Raw genomic sequence first — 21,510 nt, 5'->3', positions numbered from 1 at the left:
TGATGGTGAGGGCTGGAGAAACTTATCTTGATTACAGTTTGCGGTGGTTCAGCGTTCCTGTAAGAGAGCCAAGTGTTGCAGTAACACTAAGGACGCCTCCTGCTCTGGTCTAAAACATGGCAGATTTGATTGTGGGGGCAGTGGCCAGGTTTTGTTTGCGATGTTGGTCTTCAGGTCTTGTGAGCTCCTCAGGTCTTGCCTGTGGACCCTGCCCAGCAGAGCAAAGCAGAGCTCTGCTGGCATTTAACCTGCTGCTTACAGATACATCTGGAGACATGGGTTAGTAAAGAGCACCCTCAGATCACAGGGGGCTGAAGTTTGGCTTTGAAAGAGAGATGAGGTTCTCTTCCTACTGTCCAGGAATATGTCACGATAAATGCTCCTACCTCCCCAAAGTCAGGATGGCTGTGGTCTGCAGGAATGAGGTAGAACCGTGATTGCCCCTAACTTTCCCCTGGAAGCAGGAACTGGGTCATTTTCTAATACTTCAATGCAGAGAACTGACAGTTAAATTGGATTTAATCACTCATGCCTGGAGGGCCCTTGTCCTGAAGTATGTTTCCGTGTTATTTTAAGTATTCAAAACCAAGAATATTTTATAGAGGAGCTCTGGGGTGGTCAGCACTGCCTGCAGTGATGCTCCTTTCTCTCACCCCGCACCCTCAGTGATGGAGGGCTGGTTCTGTACCTTGGAGTCAACTGCGGCTGAGCCTTGCAGCGCGTGTTTAACAAGGAGAGCTCTGCAGGGACAATATATTTTGAGTGCGCCTTACTGTCAGCTTTCGCCTTCCCAGCTTCGCTGCCGGGAGGCTCTGCAAAACCTCCCCAAGCCCAGCCAGCTCCGGCCAGCCCTTCGTCTGGGCTCCCTGCATTTCCACACCGCTTCTGCCCTTGCTTTCTCTGCCCACTCCTTGCTGCATTTTAACCTCACTTCCTCCTCTCCCCTTCCCCGCGTTAGTTCCCCTCTGCCTATCGTTTTATTGCGATATACGCCTCGGCAACCCCAAGTTGCGGGCCAAACTTCCCTGCCCCGGCGGAAGACCCGGGATTCGGCCAGGCCTCGCAGCGTGGAGGCAGCTCGGGGTGCTGCCCACCTCCTCGCCGGAGCATCAGCGCCTCGAGGAGCTCCCCCCTTCAACAGGTAGGGAGCAGCCAGCCCTGCTCTGCTCATCCTCCTGCGCCGAAACCATGGCGGTGCTCTGAGGCCGGGGCTGGGCGGAGGACCCCGGGGCATCCATCGCTTGGGGAGGTGGCCCCAAACCGGGGCAGCGACAGCGACCCGTCCCCGCTGCCTACGCTGCGGGGCGGGCAGCTCGGCACAAAGCGGGTGGGTAAACCCTCCTCCGGCGCGCGGGGAGGAGGAGGAGGAGGAGGAGGAGGAGGAGGAGGAAGGCGGGGGGATGCTGCTCCCCTCCCTCCCTCGCTGTCTGCCTCGCTCGCCGCGGCCGGAGCAGCGCGCAGGCGGCACTGGCAGCCCCGGCCGGGCGGCACGGCGGGCTGGGGCGCGGAGCCCTGCGCAGCGCTGCGGAGCCCAGCGGGCTCCGGCCGCCCCCCGAGCCCCCCGCCGGGGCAGCCGGCGCGCCGGTGAGTGCGGGCGGGTGGGCGGCGGGCGCGTCCCCGCTCCCCCGGGGCATCCCCGGCGCAGACCCGCCCCGGCGGGGGCGGACGCGGGGGACAGCGCGGAGCCGGGCCGGGGATGGGGCTGCCGGGGGCTGCGCCGGCCGCCGGGTATTGTGTGGGGGGTCGGCGGACGATAGGCGGAGCGGCGGGGGAAGGGGGGGCTCGGCCGGGCGGCCGCGGGTTCGGAGCATCCCCGCTCCCGCAGCAACTCCCGCGCGTGTCGGTCCGGAGCGAGCCGTGCCCCGGTGCTCCCCGCCGGGCATCCAGCCCGCCCGCCTGGCACTGCTGGCTGGGGGACGGGGAGAGCGGCCGCGGGGAGAAATGCCTGGAGGAGAGCAATCCTGAGCCCCCCCTGGCTGGAGCCGGACCGGGAATGCAGGGGAAGGGCTGAGCGGGGAGAAGGGTGTAGTAAAGCAAAGTCAAATTTCCCCCTGAATCCTGCGGCCAGGCCTAGTGGGCACAGATGCTGTGTTGGGCTGGGGAGGGAAAGGAGTTTTGGGGGCTGCAGTTTCTGAGGCTGGTACGAGGGAAGGGGGGAGGGGGGAAAGAGGTCCAGGTCTTTTCTCCTCCTCCCAGAGTTACTAGGACTGAGATACGGATCATTAAAAAGGAATAGCCTAATGCAATTAAGTGGCAGACAGTCCCCACTGCAACACTTATCCATTGTTCCTCGCTCTGCCTTCTGCCAGAATGGTTCTCGCCCGGACAAGAGAAGTACAATTGAACAAATAGTTCATTTCCCTGGCCAATTGCATCTGTAGTGTCTCCCTCGAATCTGCTGCTGACTGGCTGCAAATGCAGCAGCGTCCCCAGACAGAAACAGAGAGCCGGGACCCTCTGGTGAGATTCCCGCTGCCGTGGGCTGGCAAGAGCAGCTCCCAGTGGCTGCTCACCCGAGTTGTTCTGATGGCAAGAGCAGAGCAGGTTTGCTCCCTCACCTCTCCATCCCCTTAGTGCCCTTCTGGGGAGTGCAAAGAAGAAAAACAGCAGGTGCTGAGGCAGGACCAGCCCACAACTAGAAGATGCTACTTGTGGTTCAGGCAAGTCGTCTTTCTGTAGTCTGCCTCTTAACTTTTTCCTTGCCCTGGAGGATGTGGGATTTTGGGGTGTTTTGAGGCGATGCTCTTTCGGTGGAGCTTTGCCAGCCTGCCCTTCAGCCTGTGCCCGTGGTGCCCGGGTGCCCCGCAGTGCACAGCGGCAGGAATGCTCAAGCCTGACCCTGCTGCTCCTTTCTGAGAGAGCTCCGAGCAGCTGGAGGGATTGCGGCTGCACCTGGGCCCTCGGCACACGCTGGCCCGGAGGCTGCTGTGTCCTTTCCCCTGGAATCTCCTCCCGGTTCAGAGCGCGTGGGGAGGCACAGATGCATTGTCTGCACTGCTGCGAGACACCCTCGGCACGGGGTGACTGCTGCTTTTCCTCGCTTTGGAGCTTCTTGTCACAAGTCTGCATCATGGAGCTTTTCTCCTTCTGTTCTTTCTGCTTTCCTCTCCCTTTGTCTGTAGACTGCCACCTGTCCCACTTCACTCTCAGCTTCTCCTTCAGCTTTTCCTGCTTAATGTGTCCTTTCACCTCAGTTTCTTTTTGTCTAAGTAGACCGTGTCCTCTTCAGCCTGCTTCTCTCAACACTGGAGACAGAGCCCAGCCCCTCATCTCGGTCAGAGTATTCCTGCCAACTGTTTACAAAAAGTAGCACAATACCCAGGCTGAACACTGACATAATTACATGCCCAGCCAGAGAGTGTAGTAAATAATCCAGCTTTTCAGGCTTTTGCCCAGTGGTGAGTCTTTTGCCATCTCCTTTGCCCATGGGCTAAATGTATTATACTTGGCTTGCATTTACTCATATTCTAGAAGCACAGAGTCGGTGCAGCCGTGTGTGGCATTACAGTGGATGTACAGGGATGTCTTGCACCATACACACTCCCTGTGCCTGTGTGCATCGTGTGTCTCAATCTGCTCCTGGGGCCAGGCTCTGAAAGTCGTGCTGGGCTCCTGCGGGGGCTGCCAGGGCAGGGACAGCTGCTGAGGTGTGGGGATTGTTCCATCAGCGAAGGAAAGATGGCTCTGGGGTGAAGGTCAAAAGCATCAGCAAAAGAAACTCAGGGCTTGGTGTGCAGTGTTTGCACTGCTGGCCAGTTTTCCAGAGGTTGGTGTGTACATGGAATTGCAGACCGTGGGTATTGGCAGCACGGTTGTATTTCCAGTTGTGATTGTGAGCCTGTCTGCAGTTGCTTTGATTGTGAGTCAGTCTGTCTGCAGTTGCAGTAGCTGTGAATCAGTGTCTGCCTGTAATTATGTGGGTGAATCAGTGTTGGCTTGTTACACTATGAGTGCAAACGGTTTCCCATAGCAGTTGTGGGTGTGAATCACTCTACAGTCCCTCTGGATGTGTTTTTGAGTAGAGAGATGCAATACTTGGATTAATTTTGTTTTGATGAGGAAAAACTGTCAAGCGGCTTCTCATTTTGGAAAATTAAAGCTGGGTTGGGAGTTGGGCACGGACCTTATTTCTTCATTACCAGCAGAACAACTTAGAGAAGAAATCCACTTCAAGGCTTGCTCCCAAGATTTACATGTTGATCTAAACCTTTAATTTCTTTGCCTGGTGCCTCTGCTTACAAGTGTCTTCTTCTGCTGGCATCCCTTGCAGAGCCGCAGACAACACATTTGGTAACCATCACGTGTGCCTCGTACCTTCTGCGTGTGGCAGATTCACGGGGAGGTTGTTTATGGCTTGCACGGTGTGTGTGTGTTTGCAGGGACGAGCCGGTGTGTGCCTCTTGGGTAGGTGAGCACAAACATTTCCACGCTCGGGAGTCGAGGACTGTGTGGCTCCTCTGCCACGCGCCCCTCGCTGCGAGCCAGGGCTGTTTCTCCACGTAGGTGGTAAACAGCAAGTTTGATCCAGGAGGACGGAGGTGCTGCTGCCGGTTTCTTGGTCTCTGATTTCTGCAGAACGCTGTTGTAGCTTCTGGCCTTCAGCAGCATCTGTGCAGCACCAGAACTAGAGGCGAGCTGGAGAAATTCGGGCGACCTCAGGTGATGGAAACAGAGCACTGGGCTGGATCCAGGCTCCCAAAGCCAGCCTGGCCCTGTGCTGGCTGGTGCCGGTAGAGCTCGGGGCTGGCAGGGCTGGGCTGCCTCGGTGTGTGCTGAACTGGGTGTCTGTGCCTGCGCCGTGCACACGGGCGTCCCAGCGAGCTCATTTCAGAACAAAGGGATGCAAACAACCTGGGAAGCAAAGGGATGTTGAGACAGGGGTCTTGTGAAACACCACGGTGCCTTACTCTGCCGTTTCCGGGCTTCCAGATGAGCTGTGGCTGCTCATTGCTGCCCCTGCCCTCAAATGAAAAGATGTTTTTATTGTGAGGGACCCTCCTTTTCAGCTGGAGTGATTGAGAACTGAAGAAAACCCTCGCCAGCGGGGACACAGGGCAGCGTGTGCCTCGCCTGTGTTTATTGCTGCTGCGCTGAGCACTTGCTGGCTGCGGAGAGAGCTTGGAGCTTTGCTCAAAGAAGCACTGAAGAGGCACAGCAGTGGTCACCAGAAGCCTGGTGTGCTCACAGAGGGTCAGGGTCAGCTGGACAGAGCACAGCCCGTGCAGGCTGGATGATTATGCAGTCCTTGAGGGGTGTTGAAGGACCTCTCCTGCTGCCTGGGACCTGTTTTGGAGAGGCTCCAGTGCAATGAGGAAGGGCTTTAATGAGCTTCTTGTGCTGTGTAAGTGCTCCTGAATTTGGGGGTAAATATGCAGGTGTTGTGAGGTCACGTACAGTGCTGTGCTTGGCTGAGCTGCTGTGCAGGTGGGCAGATGGTGCTTGACACCACCAGGCTCTGGATCACCCTCTTCTTCCTGCACAGAAGTGCTTTGATCTGGGATTTTGGGCTGAGGCTGCCTCTTCTTCCCAGTCTGATTTCCAGCTGGCTCCCAGCATCAGCTCCTCGCTGCACAGCCCTCCCCGAGATATCTGACTTGACAAAAGATGAGGAACTACTGCTGGTCCTGGGGGCTCAGTGGGGGCTGCCAATGCTCAGCTCCCCTCCAGCTGATGCCACTGGTGTCCCTGCATGGCATGTGGGGATGCTGATCCAATGACACCACAGGTGGACAGCAGCTCTGGGTGCAGTGCTGGGGCAAATCTGTCCTTTGGGCTGGTTTCTGAATGCTGCCTGGGTGGTGAGACTATTGCTGAGTGAATCAGATGGTTCCACTGGCTGTGTGTGTTCCCAGGAGGCAGTAATTTGGGTGAGATACCCATGTGACTCTCACAAACATGCCCGGGGGGGTTTATGGGCCTCTTCTGCCTTCATTTCTTTTCTGGTGCTTGCAGTACCCCCCTCTCTGGCCGTTCTCTCAGGGTTTTTTTGCAAGCTTTACCTTTCATTCTCCACCTCCAGAGTTCTGTGTCTCTCCCTTGTCAGCAGTAAGCCTGTGCTAATCACTCTTTCCTGGGAAAGCACTTCAGAATATTTAATGGTTTCTAGAATAAGGGTTTCTGGGAAGATCAGGCTCCATGTGCCAAGTCAGGAGATACCCAGTGTTGGCACAGTTACTAGGGTACCTAGCTGATTTGGAAGGTTCCAGCACTTTTTTTTTAGTTCCCAGACCCGCTTCAGTGGGAGCAGGGGCTGGAGCTCATCGCTGTCATGAGGGGAAGGAAGGAGGGAAGGTTTTCCAATTCCTTGTTCACAGCCCATCCAGCAGGAAGGCTGTATTTCCCTGGAGTGTCGATGTCGGACAGAGAGCGTGTCTTGGGGAGGAGTGGGAATGCTCGTGAAGCCCTTAGGTGCGTGGTTATGGAGACACCTGCCAAATTCCGTGTGTTGTAAACTCCAAGCATCGCTGGGTTCCAGCTGCAGAGCGTTAGCAGGGCTCCTCAGAAAACCTGCGTTGGATTCGGCTGTGGGGGTTACCAGCGACTGCACAATCAGTGCTGAACGCATTTGCTAACCGTGCCATTAAGGAACGAGCAGTGGACAGATGGAGGGAGGAAGAAGTGCAGGGCTGCTCTGAACACACCCCATCCCTCTAGACTCCATCTTGCACACACACAGATGAGAACCAGAAGCTCTGAGGAGATGTTCTTGAACTTACATCAAAGAGGGGGTCAGTCTAAAGAGTTGTACCACTCTTTTCCGAGCTTAGAAATTTGGACATTCTGCACTTCTTTCCTCATGGACACTGTGCAGTTTTCCCTTCAGCAAGTCCTAGTAAGAGATTTGAGGGTTTTTTTTTTTTTCTTCTTTGAGGCTGTTAACAGCCAATTAACATTCCTAAACCCTCACTTGGTTACACGCAGTTAAATGCACGTTGCCTGCATCCTCCCCCTGCTTTCCAGAGGATCAGGGATCCCTGCAGGTATTCAGATCAAGGCGTTGGCTGATTCAGAGCTTTCCTGAGTGGGAAGTGACAGCTGAATAGCCTTGCACGAGGACAGCCCCAGCACGGGCTGGAGGAGCTCCAGTGCTGCTTTTCCGGAGGCACACTCGTGGGTGTTCCCATCCCTTCCCTTTGCTCCAGCTGCTGCTGTGCACCGAGGGACCCCTTCATCTGCTCTGCCATCAGCATCCTCTCCAAGAGCTACTCTTGTGTGCTGAAATCTGAGGAGATCAGTTACTGGGCTGTTGGAACCTCGAGAGTGATTTTACAAGCTGATTTTAGTAGGGAGGCTGCGTGGCCAGTAGCTGTTGGGCTTCTAAAGCCCTTTGCACCAGCTGGGTTCTTGTGTTTGCCTGTGGCTGGGCTTGCAAGAGCCCCAGGAGAGGGAATAAGTGATGCTGAGAGCTGCTGTGCCATGGGAACCACACTGGGATCTGGCTGTGGGGAGCTTTGGAAGATGCCCTGAACTGTCTGAATGGTGAAACCTCCTCCTCTGCAAAAGCCTCCGTGTGTTTTCCACCACGTTTCCTGCTTGGCAGCAAGGTGATGAGCAGGACTGGGTCTGCTTCTCAATCCATCTCCAAGTGTAAAGTAGCCAAAGAACGAGGAAAACGCCCTGCAGCCTCTTCTATCCAACTTCCCAGGGAAAACACAGTGCAAGAACCGAAGGAAAGGGATAGGAAACAGTGCCAGGCTGTTTTCCAGGCTGTGTTGTCCTTCCCGAGCCCGTAAGTGCAGCCATAGCAAACCCCCATTTTGGGGACGTTCTCAGTGTGAACAAACTGAGATGTGGCTGGCAAAATATTCACTTGGGCAAGTAGTGAAAACAGATTTTCCTCCCAGTGTGGGTGTGTAGAACTGGTTCTGATGCTTCAAATGAGACTTAAGCATAAATTTGACTTAGTTCAAGCAGCCCTGTTACCCTTGGCTAGCATCTTCCTCATCAGAACTATCCAAAGTAGAAAATTAACCTTCACCTCTGTAGAATATTGAAGGAAAACTCCATGAACAATGTTTAGTGGAAATGATGTTGTTTAGAGCTTCTTGGCACCCACATGGAAGGTGTTCTGGATTTTATCACTGCTCCTGACCCTCTGAATTACCTTGTTCCTCCATTTTCTGGTACTCTTTTCTTCAGCTTCACTTTTCCGCTGTTGGTGCAAAATGTTCCCCACCCACGATCTCACCAAATCTGATCAAGATGGTCCCAGATGTTCTAGAGGAGTTCCTGCAGAGCCAGGAGGCACCTGCTGCAAATCCAAAGTGTCCTCGTTTGTGTGGAGATCCCTGGTCAGAGTCTGCTGGCTGTGCAAATTCTGCCCAAACAAAGCATTTTTTGAAATCAGCAGCTGAATGGGAAAATGTTGATTCCAGTGAAAATTCTCAGCGGTGTTTTTGGGGAGGGGAAGAGTGAAGAGAGCAGTGGTTCTTGTATTTTTTTATATATCTTTATTTTTTGCTTTTGGCTAGTGTTTGAAATTGCCTTAGGGAAAAAAAAATCAATTAAATATTGTTGTATAATATGCAAGTTGAAGTGAAATGAAAGGGAAAAGTTGAAAGGAAATCCACTGAGAAGCTGCTCATTGAAGAAGTTCTGAATTTGCCTTGTAAGGAACATCAACATTTTATCTGTCCTTGTCGTGATTTGGATCGAGTCTCCCTGAAATGTTGGAATTTCCCACAGAACAGATGCTCAGCCAGTTAATTTGGGCTTCATCAGCAAATACGTGAATTTCCAAGGCTGTGTGTCCCTTTGTCAGCTGGAAGGTGGCGAGAGCCAGAGGAGCCATCCCAAATCAGGGCTTTTCCCACCAGAGCTGTGGGTGTGTCCATGCCAGAGGCTCCTGCAGCCTCCTTTGCTGTGAGGATGAGCTTCCCCGGCTGGAACTCAGGTAGAATCCTGATTAAATCAAGCCTGAGCACACTGTGCCTCAATTAATCCTTGCATTAATTTTCGAAAGGATTTTAAGTGAGTGATGGGGAGGAAGATAAAGGTAACCAGGGCCAAATGCTGGGTTTGTTTTTTCCCCTGTGCCTGCTGTTAGTGACTATCTTGCCAGAACAAAAGCTGAGGTGGGTGGTAAGGACTGGTGGTGTCTGGCTCTTACCTTCTGCCTGCCTGGCAGCTCTTGTGCTCCTAGAGCTAAAAAACAAGCATCACGCCCAGCCTCCAGGAAGACTGTAGGGCCAAAATGCTGGGCGGGGGGGGGGGGAGCAGCTAAATGCAGAAATGTGACAAAACATCAGCCAGCCTGGCCTCGTGCCTCTTCTCTCCCAGGGGCAGGGGTAGCCAGGTACTCCTGTGTGATCTCCAGGTGTTTCCATCCCGCTTGGCTGAGCCTCCTGCTCCCTCTGCACGGGATTTCTGCTGGGGCTTCACCTCTCCCATGTCCCTGTGCAGAAACCCCTGCTCCTTGGCAGCACTAAGGTAGCTCCCCTGCTCCCTTCACCCTGGGGCAGCCTCACCTGGCTGAGATTTGCTGTCCAGCTGCTGGAGTTCGGCTTTCCCAGCACCTCCTTCAGTGCTGGAAGGAGCTGCCTGAGGCTCTGCAGGGTTGAGTGGAGGAATGCAGAGGTCCCATTTGGCTGGCACCAGCATCTTGCCCTGGTTTCTGCGTGCTGTGATTGACTGGAGCCTTCACTGCTGGCTCTGGGGGCTCACAGGGGCTGGCTGTGCCTGGCTGCCACGGTGCTGAATCCCCCGTGTGCCAGACAAGGAGCGTTGTGAGGGGGAGATGTCACGACAAGCTGTATTTATCCAGGCTGTTGCTTGGCAGTGCTGCTCCAAGGTGCATCAACATAATGAGATACATAAAAGGAGAAGGCAGTTAAATGTGCAATAACATCACAATAAAAGTAAAACTGAGCATTAATGAAAACTCTGAGCACGCTAAGTGTAGTATCGTCGAGCATTCCCACCACCTTGGGCCTCGGTGGTCAAACTTAATAATAATTTCTGGCAGTGTCATTACCGGAATTAGATGAGGGTTTAACTGTCTAGAAAAAGATGTTGGGAAAAAAAATGGGTCTTGAGACTTCACAAGTGGTTCTGCTGTGTGGATGTCACCGAGGTAGCAGAGGCACCGGGTGAGCTGCGGACTGCTGCGAGGGGCAGGTGGTGACTGGGACTGCAGGGTGAGGTGGAGGGAAGGGATGGGTGAAGAATAGCCAGTGTGGTTACTTTGGAAATGGAGCTTTGCACTTGCTGCTGAAGCACCTGGGGAGCTGCAGGATCTGCTGTGAGGGTTTTATGTGTATTTACCTGCTCGGCTCTCACCCCACAATGCAGCTCCCCAGGGCCAGCAGTGCTCCAGGGCACGCTGCTGCCTTTGTTTCCTGGGGGTTCCATGAGATTTCAAATATGGGACCCCAGAAATACTGACTGCTGCCCAACATTAAAAACTGAACTGTTTGCTTTTCCCTAGTAAATAAAATCTCTTTTCTCTCATTTCCCTCCCTGGCAGGTTTTGGAGGCTCGTTTTGCAGTGGCTGAACGCTGACACCATGGCGCCGAAGCTCCCAGGAATGGGGCCCTTCTGCCTCCTCAGCCTAGGAGTCCTAGTTCTGCTTCTGGCTCTTCCTGCTGATGCTGGGTAAGGTGGTGAGTGCTGAGCTGTTGGCCAAGGCTGCAGTCCTCTTGCTGAACTTAAATATCCTGGGGTCAGTACCTGCATGAAGTAGCCCAGGGCAAAGCACCAACAAGGGTTTCTGCTGTGTTTGACCCTCCCCTTGTCCCTGTCCCCCAGCCTTTCACCCAGGGACTGTTCAGTCCCTAACGTGGCTGACACTGGCATTATTTGAGGTGCTCTCACTGAGGACAGTTGTCAGCATTTTTTGCAACAAAACCTATTTTCAGCTTTGGCCTCTTCACGATTCATTCTGAGCAAGGACTCTGCTTGCCTGAGTTTTAACTTGGAAGAGAGATTCCCCCTGCCCCATTTAATATTTTAATACTATTTTAAAGAACAGAAAATCAATCTGCTTCATCTGTTTGGCTGCTAATGGTGTAATGACCCACGGGCAGCACACCTGAGCTGCTGCAGCACCGTGGTTATCTGCCAGCCCTGGCTGGGCACGCTGCTCTCCTGTGCCTGGGTGTGCAGGCTCTGGCTGTCCTGGCAAGGAGAGTGCTGCTGCCAGCCTCACCTTCCCAGCCTCTGGAAGCTGTCTGGAGGAGATGAGAGCCTGTTACTCTGTGACTGCATCCCACCAGAGCCTGTGCTGAGTGATTTCGGGGAGCCCTTTGAGGAAGGAAGACGGAGATGCCGCCAGCTGTGGGGAGAGAGGAGCTCTGCTCAGAGGGACAGAAATGCAAATAATACATGACTTCTATAAAACATTTAGAAAAGCCTTTAGAGTGCCAGGTATGGACACTGAAATGCTGTCTGCTGTTACAAGTCCAGTAGGGATCAAGGACCCTCATGCATGAAAAGACATCGGCGCTGCCCCTGCCGCCCTGTCCTGCCTGTTTTGCTTTGTCTGCTTGGGTCTGGCTTTGCAGCTGCATCCTGAGCCTGCCTTGCCCTGTAAACGCTGACCCTGCCCTCCTGCAGAGGCACAGCCAGCCCTGGGCTCTGCTCTCTCACCTCCAGCTGCTGGGGCCAGGTCCCCTCCCCACGATGGCTGTGGGGGTTGTCCCCATCCCCTGTGCCTGCAGCTCTGCCCTCCTCACTGCTGCCTTTTCCTCCCCATCACGTATTCACTGGAGCCACTGCTCCCTCGCCACCTGCCACGCAGGGATTGCTCAGAATATTGGTCCCCAGGAGGATTTGCTTCCTAAATTGTGTGCAAAGGGACCCCTGTGCCACTGTGGCACAGCTCCCCAGAGAGCCTATGCACAGGTGGCAAGGTAATGACTTTTCCTCAAGCCTATCCTAATTAAATTTGCTGTAAACCTCTGTCCTTCCTGCGTAAAGGATTTTAATTATTTTAAAACCCTGATCCCCCACATCTCTTTGCAGTTCCTTTGTGCCTTGCTAAAGGGCAGCTTTAGCTTTATGTTGAGGTGAGGTGAGGCAGCCCAGAGCTTTGCTGGGGAAGGAATTATTAGCCCAAAGCAGGTGCCAGGCAGAGGTGCTGCTGGCTCTCCCCTGCCTGCACCTTCCCTTGTCCTGCCTACGCTGCTCTTCCCCCAGCACCTCCCGAGTGAATCCCACACTGCTCACATTGAAGTCAAACCCTCAAATGCCAGGCTAAGTAAAACAGCTTTGAAATTTGTAAACTCATTTTTCCCATCACCGCTGAGCCTCCGCCAGGAGTTCCTTCACAAAAATCCGTCCTCTCACTCTTTATATGATGGGTAATTTTTAAAGATAGCTTATAAAACATTAATGAATGAGCTTTCACGAGCATGCTAGCTATTCATAAGTTATAGATGGTTATATACTCATCAGCAGACACTGGGACAGATTGCTTTTAGCCATGACATCTATTGAAAGCTGGTACAATTGAAACCCCACTAATTACTGCAGGCATTTGTTAAATTTCTCAAAACTCTGCTTACCTGCAGGGAGTTCCAGCCCCGATGAAAAGCCAAAAGCAGCATTTTGCATTCAGATGGAAATCTTGGGGGCTGTGATGCAGTTTGTAATGTCAGCGGTGGTTTGGATCCGGCTGGTTGTGTTAGGGCTGGGTTAGGCGTTATCCCAACCATGCCTCACCTCCGTACTCTATGGAAACTGGGATTCCAGCACTGTGTTACCCTCCTGTGCTCCTGGAGGCTCAACTTCCTGGCTTGACCACTCCTCCAGGTGTTGCTTTGCTAAAAAGCAGAGGCCAAGTGGTCCTGTGAGAGGTGGGATGTGACCCCTCAGAGAAGTGGACCTCAGGCACTTGAAATGCAATTTCCCAGAGCGTTTGGTCAATGAAGCCAATGAAAATTAATGTCAGAATTGCCCAAAACGGAGTATTTCAATTAACTGCAGCATTCTAAATAGTATTGATTCAAACTGACTCTAGAAGTACCCGTACCCTGCTCTCAATTTTTCCTCTTTTGCTAGGAAATACTCTTTGCTCTATTTTTATCTCACAGAATCTGGGTTTTCTGTTGGGCGAACATTTTGATAGAGAACTCCAGGCCAGCTCTGGTACTTGTCACCTTACTGACCCTGCACAGTGTATTTACAGGTGCACCAGTAGTGTCAGGGGTAACCATTCTGACCAGATGGGATGCAGCAGGATTAAGCTTTGAACTCCTTAAATAATATCCCTTTTCCTGTAGTTTTTTGTTGGGTTTCTTTTTTCCCCTGGTGCATGCTCAAACCAGCGGCTGCACACAGCAAAGGAAATAAGGCTGAGGTGGGAAGGAAAGGGGCAGAAGTGTTAGGAAGTGACAATTTAGGGGCTTCTCTTCCCCCAGGATGACACTTCAGATGATCATAGGTGCTGTCCTTGGTAATTGTAGCCATGAATTTCACCTCCACCACCTCTGGTTTGTGGCATTCGTGGTCTTCCTCTGGCCAGTGCTCCCCAGTTATTCCCCTCTCCATTTAGTTCCAGTTTGCCAGTCAGGGCTTCCCTGCTCCTGAGAGGCCGCTGGAGCCACTGCTGAGCATCCCTCTGCTCCAGCAGCCTTTTTTCCCCTGCCTGGCTGGGCTCCCTCAGCCATCCTTCTGCCTCTCTGTGCCTCTTAATCATTTTTTTGGGCCTCATTTGTCTCTCTCTTATTTCCTCTTCCATCTTCCTTGAAAACTCTTCATCTCTATAGATTTTTCTTTTTTGTTTCCTGTTACTTAATCTTCTGCCTTTCCATTTGTTTTGGTCCTAACAGCTATTTCTGCTGGGGAAAGCTGTGCTTGAAGCCACAGCACTCTGTGCCATCTGAAATCTCTTTTAGAGGCAGGTGGTTCCAGAAGGACTCGCAATCTCCTTTTCTGTTGATTGAAAGGAAGACACAAAATGCAAATGTATTACTTGAGCCCCTTGTGTTTGCAAAACTGCATTGAAGGTTTTGTTCAGTGAGATGTGCTTTTTTTAGAGGAATTTACTCCTTGTTTTATTCCACCTGGGGCAGAATGTGTTCTGAGAAGATCATCTTGTTTGGGGGCTTCCAGGCTTCTTGTGCTGAGCAGAGATGGGAATGTGGAAACTCATTTGTTTTTATGAACAGGGAAAGTTCAGCAAACTGCAGAGATGGTTCACTGAGTGTTTTAATGATCAGGCTTTAAGCCTGAATTCTTACTTTTCTGTCTCCCCTCTTCCCTGGGGCAGAGATCTTTGAAATGGCTCGATCTGGCAAATCACTGGTGTCACTTTTTCCATGCTGCCTGTAAGGAGATGGTGGCGCTTGAATGACTGAGCTTCCCACAGCCTCTGCTCAGAAAATTTCCCTTCTTAGGGGCAGGCAAGGGACACTGGGGCAGGCTCCCTGTTAAATTAGGGCTCCTAAACCACTCCCTGTGGTGCTGCTGGCTCTGAGCAAGGAAAGGTGGGAATGGGGCAGCAGGGAGCCTCAGTGGTGAGGTCTGTGGGGAGTTGATCAGAAATGCCCTGTGCTGAGTCCTGCAAACACATCACTCTATCAGAAGCTGAGTCCCATCCTGCAGTCCAGGCTGGAGCAGGAACCAGCATCCCTTCATTCCCTGTAGCTGCTCAGAGCATGCACAGCGTAGATTTCCCTCCTAACCTTTTTTCCCTGTTTTTTCCCCGCTCTGTGTGTGCCAGGCTCTCTCAGAAGCACGTCTCGGACGTGGTGGATGACAGCAAAGACAACATCACCATTTTCACGCGCATCCTGGACAGGCTCTTGGATGGATACGACAACCGCCTGCGGCCTGGGCTCGGAGGTCAGTCGGGTGCTTCCCACAGCTGTGTGGCTTTAGCAAGGAGAGGCAGCACAGATGACTTTTTAAAAACTCTGGTGCTGTCAGGAGGGGAGGCAGGCTCAGTGCCAGGCTCAGCCTGTGGCTGGTTCCCCATTTTGAGCCTGTGCTGTTTCGCTGTTTGATATCTCGTGGGCTGAGAGGTGCAAGTCCCTGGGTGCTGTGGTGGCCTGTGAGAGTGAAAGGACAGGCCTGTAGATGGAGCAGCTGTGGATGAACTTATTCCTGCTGTTTTAGAGGCTTTACCCTTCCAGAAATGCTGATACATTTCAGAAAAGAAAGACATCGAGGGGCTGGAGCATGTCCAGAGAAAGGCAGCAGAGCTGGGGAAGGGTCTGGAGCACAAATCTGATGAGGAGCAGCTGGGGGAGCTCAGCCTGGAGAAAAGGGGGAGACATTCTCACCTTCTACAGCTCCCTGAAAGAAGGTTGTAGCCAGGTGTGGGTCAGTCTGTTCTCCAAGGTAACAAATGACAGGACAAGAGGAAATGGCCTCAAGTTGCACCAGGGCAGGTTTAGATTAGATGTTAAGAAAAAAAACTTCACAGAAAGGGTTGTAAAGCACTGGAATAGGCTCTCTGGGGAAATGGTAGAGTTACCATCCCTGGAAGTGTTGGTGTGGCACTTGGGGACACTGAACATGTGCTGAACATGCTGGTGGTGCTGGGTGGACAGTTGGACTTGATGACCTTTTCCAACCTGAACGATCCTGTGGTTCTGTACCACCAGCTTGCAGAACCTTCAGCTCATGTTGGCATTGCCTTTTAGTCAGTTTGCTTTGCTACAGAGCCTCTATCTCCACATATTCTCAGTTATTTCCTATGCAGCTGTCACCTGGCAAGCTCTCCCCCTGTGCTGCTCTGGGCACCGGGCACTCACCCAGGCCCTGCTGCCACCATTGCTGCTGCTGCAGAGGCTCTCTGCAAGCTCCTGCACTTGTCTGAGGTGCTTCAGAAAGCAAAGCCGTGGCAGTCACCTTCCCACCTAATGCCTACAGCTCCAGTCAGCATGATGTGAGGGGGCAGAAGGAATGGGGAGATGTGTGGGGAAGGCAGCTGTGAGGGTAGGGAGACGCGGGCCTGGCTGGTTTCCTGGTGTGTTGTTGCTGTGGCAGAGGGGGCCCCTCTCAGGTGCTGACAGCTGTGTGTCCCTGGGGCTGCCAGGGGGATGTCCCTGCACTGCTCTGAGCTCTCCTGCCCAGCAAAGGTGTGCTGCTGGACCATGACTTCACCCAAAGCTGGAGTCACCACATGCTGTCCCATTTTCTGAAGGTCCTGCTGCTTTCCTGAGCTCTTGCTTGCTGATGGGATCTCCTGGAATGGCACTTTCCTTCCCCAGAGCAGCCTTTGCCTCTTCCCAGCCCCCTGTCCACCTCTGTGCCACAGCCCAATGCCCTGCAGCTGCCCTTTGAGACCACGCCAAACCTGGGGAAGAAGGGCTTTTCCCGTGAGCATCCTCCTCTCTGCTGTGCTGCGGGACGCAGACAGGAAAGGGTTACCGTGGCTGCATAAGCAATCAATCAGTTTTATTGCTTTTGTTGCTTGTTTCTTTCCCCTGGAATTAACTGTGGTCCCACTAATAGCTTTGCTTCCTCAAGTCTCCCCGAAGGCTGTATTGATTGAACTGAAACGGGTTCTGCGAGGGGACTGAGGGGGCATTTGTGTTCACTGCAGGCTCAGCTGCAGACAAGCCCGTGCAAAGTATTAACAAGAGGACTCCCAGGAGCCCCTTGCTGGGGGAGTTCAAACCTTTCTTGGAACATCTTTGCTCTGTTGCTTTAGATCCTTTAATAACGTGTTTAACATAATAAATTGCCTTTGCCTGAGCCAGCCACTGCGTGTTTAAAGACTGCTTTCACCTCGGTGTTTCCCTGCTGAGGCACTCTGACAGACCCAGATGGGAGGTGTTGATGAGGGCTGCAGGTTTTGGGGGCTCTTGATTTGAGTGAGCTGTCCTCAGTGTGTTCCTGAGTGCATGGAGCAGCCTGGTGAGCCAGGCTCTCCCCACTTTTAGCTGTTTTTCCCAAGCCTTGGAGGTCTCTCAGGAGGAGCATTAGAAGCAAAGACCTTTCCCACTGCTGCTGGTGGCCAGAGAAACTGAAATGGTCCTGCAGACTCCAGAGTTTGGGGTTGATGGAAGAGCCTGGGGTGGCAGTCAGCAAGAGATGGGCTCCTGCTGTCCAAGGCTGTGTGAGGGCTGGGAAAGTGATTGCTTTGCTCCAGGTGAGCAACTGTGCTGCTGTGGGAACGTGTGATGGACAAGGAACATTGGTTTTCCTGTGAGACAGCACTGGGCAGTCCCTGCAGTCTCCCCATTTCCCTCGGGAATGAATTCCACTTGCTTTTCTGAAGATGTCAGGCAAGAGCATCCATTAGTACCCTGCAGTCCATGGAAAGGGCAGATGTGATGATCTTGTGCCCACACCCAGGCTGGTGGAAGGATGGAGTTCCCTAAACTGTGCGTAACCTGTGGGAAGCAGGACATGCAGGCTCTTTGCTTGGTTGATTTCCCTGTTCTGGATGGGATCCCCCTGCAAACACTTGGGGTATGGAGGGCTGAGCAGGGTTTGGGGCTGCAGCACCTCTGAGGGCTCTGCAGTGCTGTGTGTGCTCAGTGCTGTCCCCCTCCCTCAGCTTCCTGTGCGCCAGGAACCGAGCAGTGTTTGTTTAGACTTTGGGAGAAGACACTGTGTAAGCAGCAGAGTGTTAATGTGGTGACTTCTCCCCTCAAGATAGCCTCTTTGTATTTATTTTCTTATCCCCTCTGTTTTCACCATCTGCTGCCACCCACTCTAATAGCTCCCATGCCAGAGCTCCTCTTCCTACCAGGATGCTGCAGACATGAGCTGAAGCAAGCCCATGCTGAGGCTGCTCAGGAGTGCCTGGTGCTGCAGAGCCAGGCTCCAGGTGAGGGTGGCCCTGGGCTCCCAGACCGGACACATCCTGTGCAGCCAGGGGTCTGTGCTGTCCTGAGGCAAGGGGAGCTTTGTGAGCACAGTCCAGGCTGACTTAGAAGAAGAAAGGCAGAGGGAAGGTGGCTGTCAGACCCCTCCTTCTGCACTGGGGACATGACCATTTGTGTCCCACTTTCTGGCAGGAGGTTTCTCCCTGTCTCTGCCAGCTGAGCTAGGGCTGGATTCCTCTTAGGAACAGACCCGAGTCATTCCTTTGGCCCCATGACCACTGAAAGACAGTTTGGGCTTGGGGAAGGGGTAGCTGCATAAACAGATCATCTTCTAGGACTCGGTGGGGGAGGAGAGGAGGGCACTGTCAGCAGATAGCCTGTGCTTCCCCTGGGAGAACACGGGGCAGATTGGTTATTAAGTCAGAAGAGGAGCAGCAATGGACCCCAAGGGAATGGAGACATCTGTTGTCCTGGCCAGCTTTGCAGGATCAGAACATGTCCCAGGAGAGCTTCTGTGGACAGCACGGGCCTCTGCTCCTGGTGTGGAGCTGTGAAGTCGTGCAGATCCTCTGCCCAGCCTGGAGGGGCTGCAGTGGGAAGTGTCTGTTTGTAGCTCTCAGGTTCTCCTTGTTGGGGCTCCCTGCAGAGCCTCATTTATGCACCTGGAGCTTACCTGGAGCTTGCAAGAGCAGGAGAGAGGCGATGTGGCCAGGAGAAGGAGGTGGAACTGTCTGACCAAGGGAGAGATGTTCAAGGAGTGGGATGCAAATTATGGGACCATGAGTGATGCTTCAAAGTGATGGATGCACGAAACTCCCCTGTGTGCCCCTGCAGTCCTTCCAGGGCCAGTGTGCTGTCCAGCACAGTGAGCACAAGGGTCAATGCAGTGGTTGGGGCTTTGAGGGTCAGTGGTGCTCCCTGGACAGCTGTACCCCCTCTTCCTGCTTTCCTAACTGATGACATTTGGGCCCAGTGTGCTGCAAATGAAGCAGAGCCATCCTGGGAATGCCTGGGCAGGGGCAGGAGGGGACATTTCCAGGCTTTTCCTTCCTTACAGCCTAGAGAATGCTTTAAATATGCTTTGGCAATGCAGGGCTATCAGGGAACACCCTGCTGTTCAAGGAGGAGGCGTGTGGGACCTTTCCACAGCTGTTTGCAAAGCAGGGCAGGGGTTTCTTCCAGCTCAGCCAGAGACTGCCTGCTCCACGGGGCCAGGGGTGTGCCTGAGGTACATCTGAGGTAAGGCTGAGGAACCCAGAGGGCATCTGGAGCAGTGCTGGATGAAGTCTTTGTATTGAGTGGCTGGGAAGCATTCCAGAAAACTGCTGGCCTTTTCCAGGGCATGCCAGGAGGGAAAGATTTTTGCCCCAAGGAAGAGGAGAAGAGAGTAAGCTGGTCAGTTTTCTAAAAGATGAGTTGTAAACATCCCAGATAAGCCAGTTTCTCCAGTTGCAATTAAAAAGCAATTTGTGCCGTGCTAAGCAGCTAGGTTGGGATCAATCAGTGTTATCCCTCCTGGATGCAGCATAACTGACAAAGTAACTCGTGGTATTTCCTTGAAGCTTCTACAGCATCTCTGGAGTCCCTGAACAGCTCAACCCTTCTGAGGGGGTGGTGGCTGCTGAGCATCCTGCCAGGCCAGCTCTGCACCAGGGGTTTCTGGACACTGAGGAGCTTCCTGAAGTGTCCATGGGGTTCAGCAGGACCAGCAAACACAGGCATCTGCATTAAAGCAATGCCATTCCCCAGGCAGAGCAAGGCACTTCACCCCTTGGGATCCTTCTTGCTTGGGCACAGGGCGTGGCACCCGTTCCTTGTCCCTGGGCTTGGTCCCACCCAGGCAGAGGGGAGCCCCAGCTTGTACCCTCCCAAGTGGGCATATCCAGAGAGTGAAAGCAACCCAGGCTCCTCCTCCTCTTCCCCACTGAGGTGTTCTTTGTGGCTTGGTGACAGCACTTCCCAGCCCATGTTGGGCTCAAGCAGAACTTGGTGCAGTCAGGGCCTGCTGCTCACAACAGGACTCAGATCAGGGCCGCCCACCTGGGCCAGTGGTGCCTTTTATCTATCCTTACAGTGTCAGCTCTGTCTTGCCAATGGTTTTGATCTACAGCCACCTGTTAATATTTATCCTGCTGTTGTATTTCCATTATTATTTTGTTGGTGAAGTGCACCTCAGTTGGGGTTTCTCTCGTTTCCTCTTTCTGCAGTGCTGTGTTTCCTCCTGCTCTTTTAATGGTGGTGTAGTCTGGCAGGATGGCTCCTGAGGAACATCTGTATCCCTGTCTGGCCACCTGTATTTCACTAATTCACGTGCTGATGGCCAAGAGGTTTTGGATCTGGGTTCAGAGCAGCTCCCTTTAGGCTGAGACATTCCCAGGAGATGCTTGGTGTGTTACACCTCAGTGCATCTGTCATTTTGGCCTGAGCTCCTGCAGGTAAGGGCTGGTCTGTCACTGTGGGAGCGTTAAGGCAGAGGGGCTGAAATAGTCAGAATAATTAAATTACAGAACTTCCTTCTCCTGAAAGTACAGTACTCTCCAAGAGGAAACAGCGAGACCTTATCTGCCTGGCAGCATCCAGGAAGAAATCTGTTTGCAGTGAAAGTAACCTACAACAGAGGTAGAAATTGTTAAATTGTCCAGATTGAAGTTTATGGAACTTTTATTTCCTAAAATCTGGATGAAATGTTGAAATTGTCCTTTTCACTTGTGGGTAGGTTTTTCACCTGTGTGTGATGAAGCTGCCTCAAAAACATTATCTAGATCTACTGTTTGTGTGAGAGAAACACGAGATGACAAACAGAGGGGTCCTCTGTGGTTTATTACAGTTTCTACGCTTTCAGGTCTGTGTTTAGTCTGTTTTTCTGTCTTAATGTTCCACTTCTCCCAACTTCTCATCTCTTCCCTCTGATCTGACTTCATGCTTTGTATTGATTACTCCAGGGAGGAATTTGATCCTTTCTTAGGAAAAAAATCCCACAAATCCAGGTCTTATCTCAGATTTTTGTCTTTGAGCTTCCTTGATGAGTTTTAATTTGAAGCTGAGGCATTGCCTGAGCAGCGTTTCCTTCTGTTTACCTTTCTGGGCAACGGGGACCCTGCTCTGTCTTGTCAAACTTGTGAAGTCAAGATCTGTGAACAAATTAAAGAAAGGTTGTCTCCTCCTCGGGGGCAGCTCTCCGAAGGCAGCTTTGCCATGGATTCTCCTCTCTGGTGCAGAATTCCCGGTGGTGTTGCTGTTTAAACCCCCAGTGCACGGCGAGAGCAGGCTCTGTGTGAAAAGGCTTGCACACATCAGAAGGCAGGCGAGGAGCAGGGCCCTGACAGCTGTGCCTAAGGGTGGAAGTCTTTTCTTAAATAAGTTATGAATGTGCTGAGGGCAACAAGCCTGTATGAAAGCTTCAGGGATATCACAAACACTCGGGAGGGGTCAGGAACCCACTGTGAAAAGAGATTGATTGATTGCTTTTGGTGTGAAACAGCACCTGGCTTTGGGTCAGCACTGGGTGCTTTGGGGGCATCTGGCAGCTGCCAGTGCCACTGCAGAGCTGTGAGTGGGTCACCACGCCGGGTCCATGCCCAGCCACCCTCTGAAGGGGCAGCTGTGTGGCCAAAGTCCATCACCAGCTGTCCTTGCTGTGCACGCTCCTGGGCTCTCCAGAGCGCCCGACCAAGCCCTCAGGCTGTGGGGTTGTGATCTGTGAGGAGGGGAAGGTGTTTCTCCTGCTCCTGTGGATGCTGTTTTTCAGCTGGTGCCTTCCCTTGCTCTGTGTGTTTGCAGCGAGGA

General features: G+C 52.9%; 1 protein-coding gene across 3 annotated transcripts in view; it reads left to right on the top strand.

The window, feature by feature from the left end:
* The first annotated feature begins 1,001 nt into the window (after positions 1-1,001).
* Positions 1,002-21,510, top strand: part of LOC104691628 (gamma-aminobutyric acid receptor subunit alpha-3) — a 72,228-nt gene continuing 51,719 nt past the window's right edge. The window contains exons 1-3 of one of the 3 annotated variants that reach the window (XM_039571921.1): positions 1,002-1,141; positions 10,466-10,594; positions 14,664-14,785. In XM_039571921.1, coding sequence (XP_039427855.1) covers positions 10,506-10,594; positions 14,664-14,785 — 211 coding nt within the window. In that variant the 5' untranslated portion in view covers positions 1,002-1,141; positions 10,466-10,505. The other 2 variants (XM_039571919.1, XM_039571918.1) reach the window with 2 other exon arrangements.

Source organism: Corvus cornix, chromosome 4A, assembly GCF_000738735.6.
Source record: "Corvus cornix cornix isolate S_Up_H32 chromosome 4A, ASM73873v5, whole genome shotgun sequence".
Taxonomy (NCBI): Eukaryota; Metazoa; Chordata; class Aves; order Passeriformes; family Corvidae; genus Corvus; species Corvus cornix.
The sequence above is the reverse complement of the archived record's forward strand: the minus strand, read 5'-3'. Positions and strand labels throughout refer to the sequence as shown.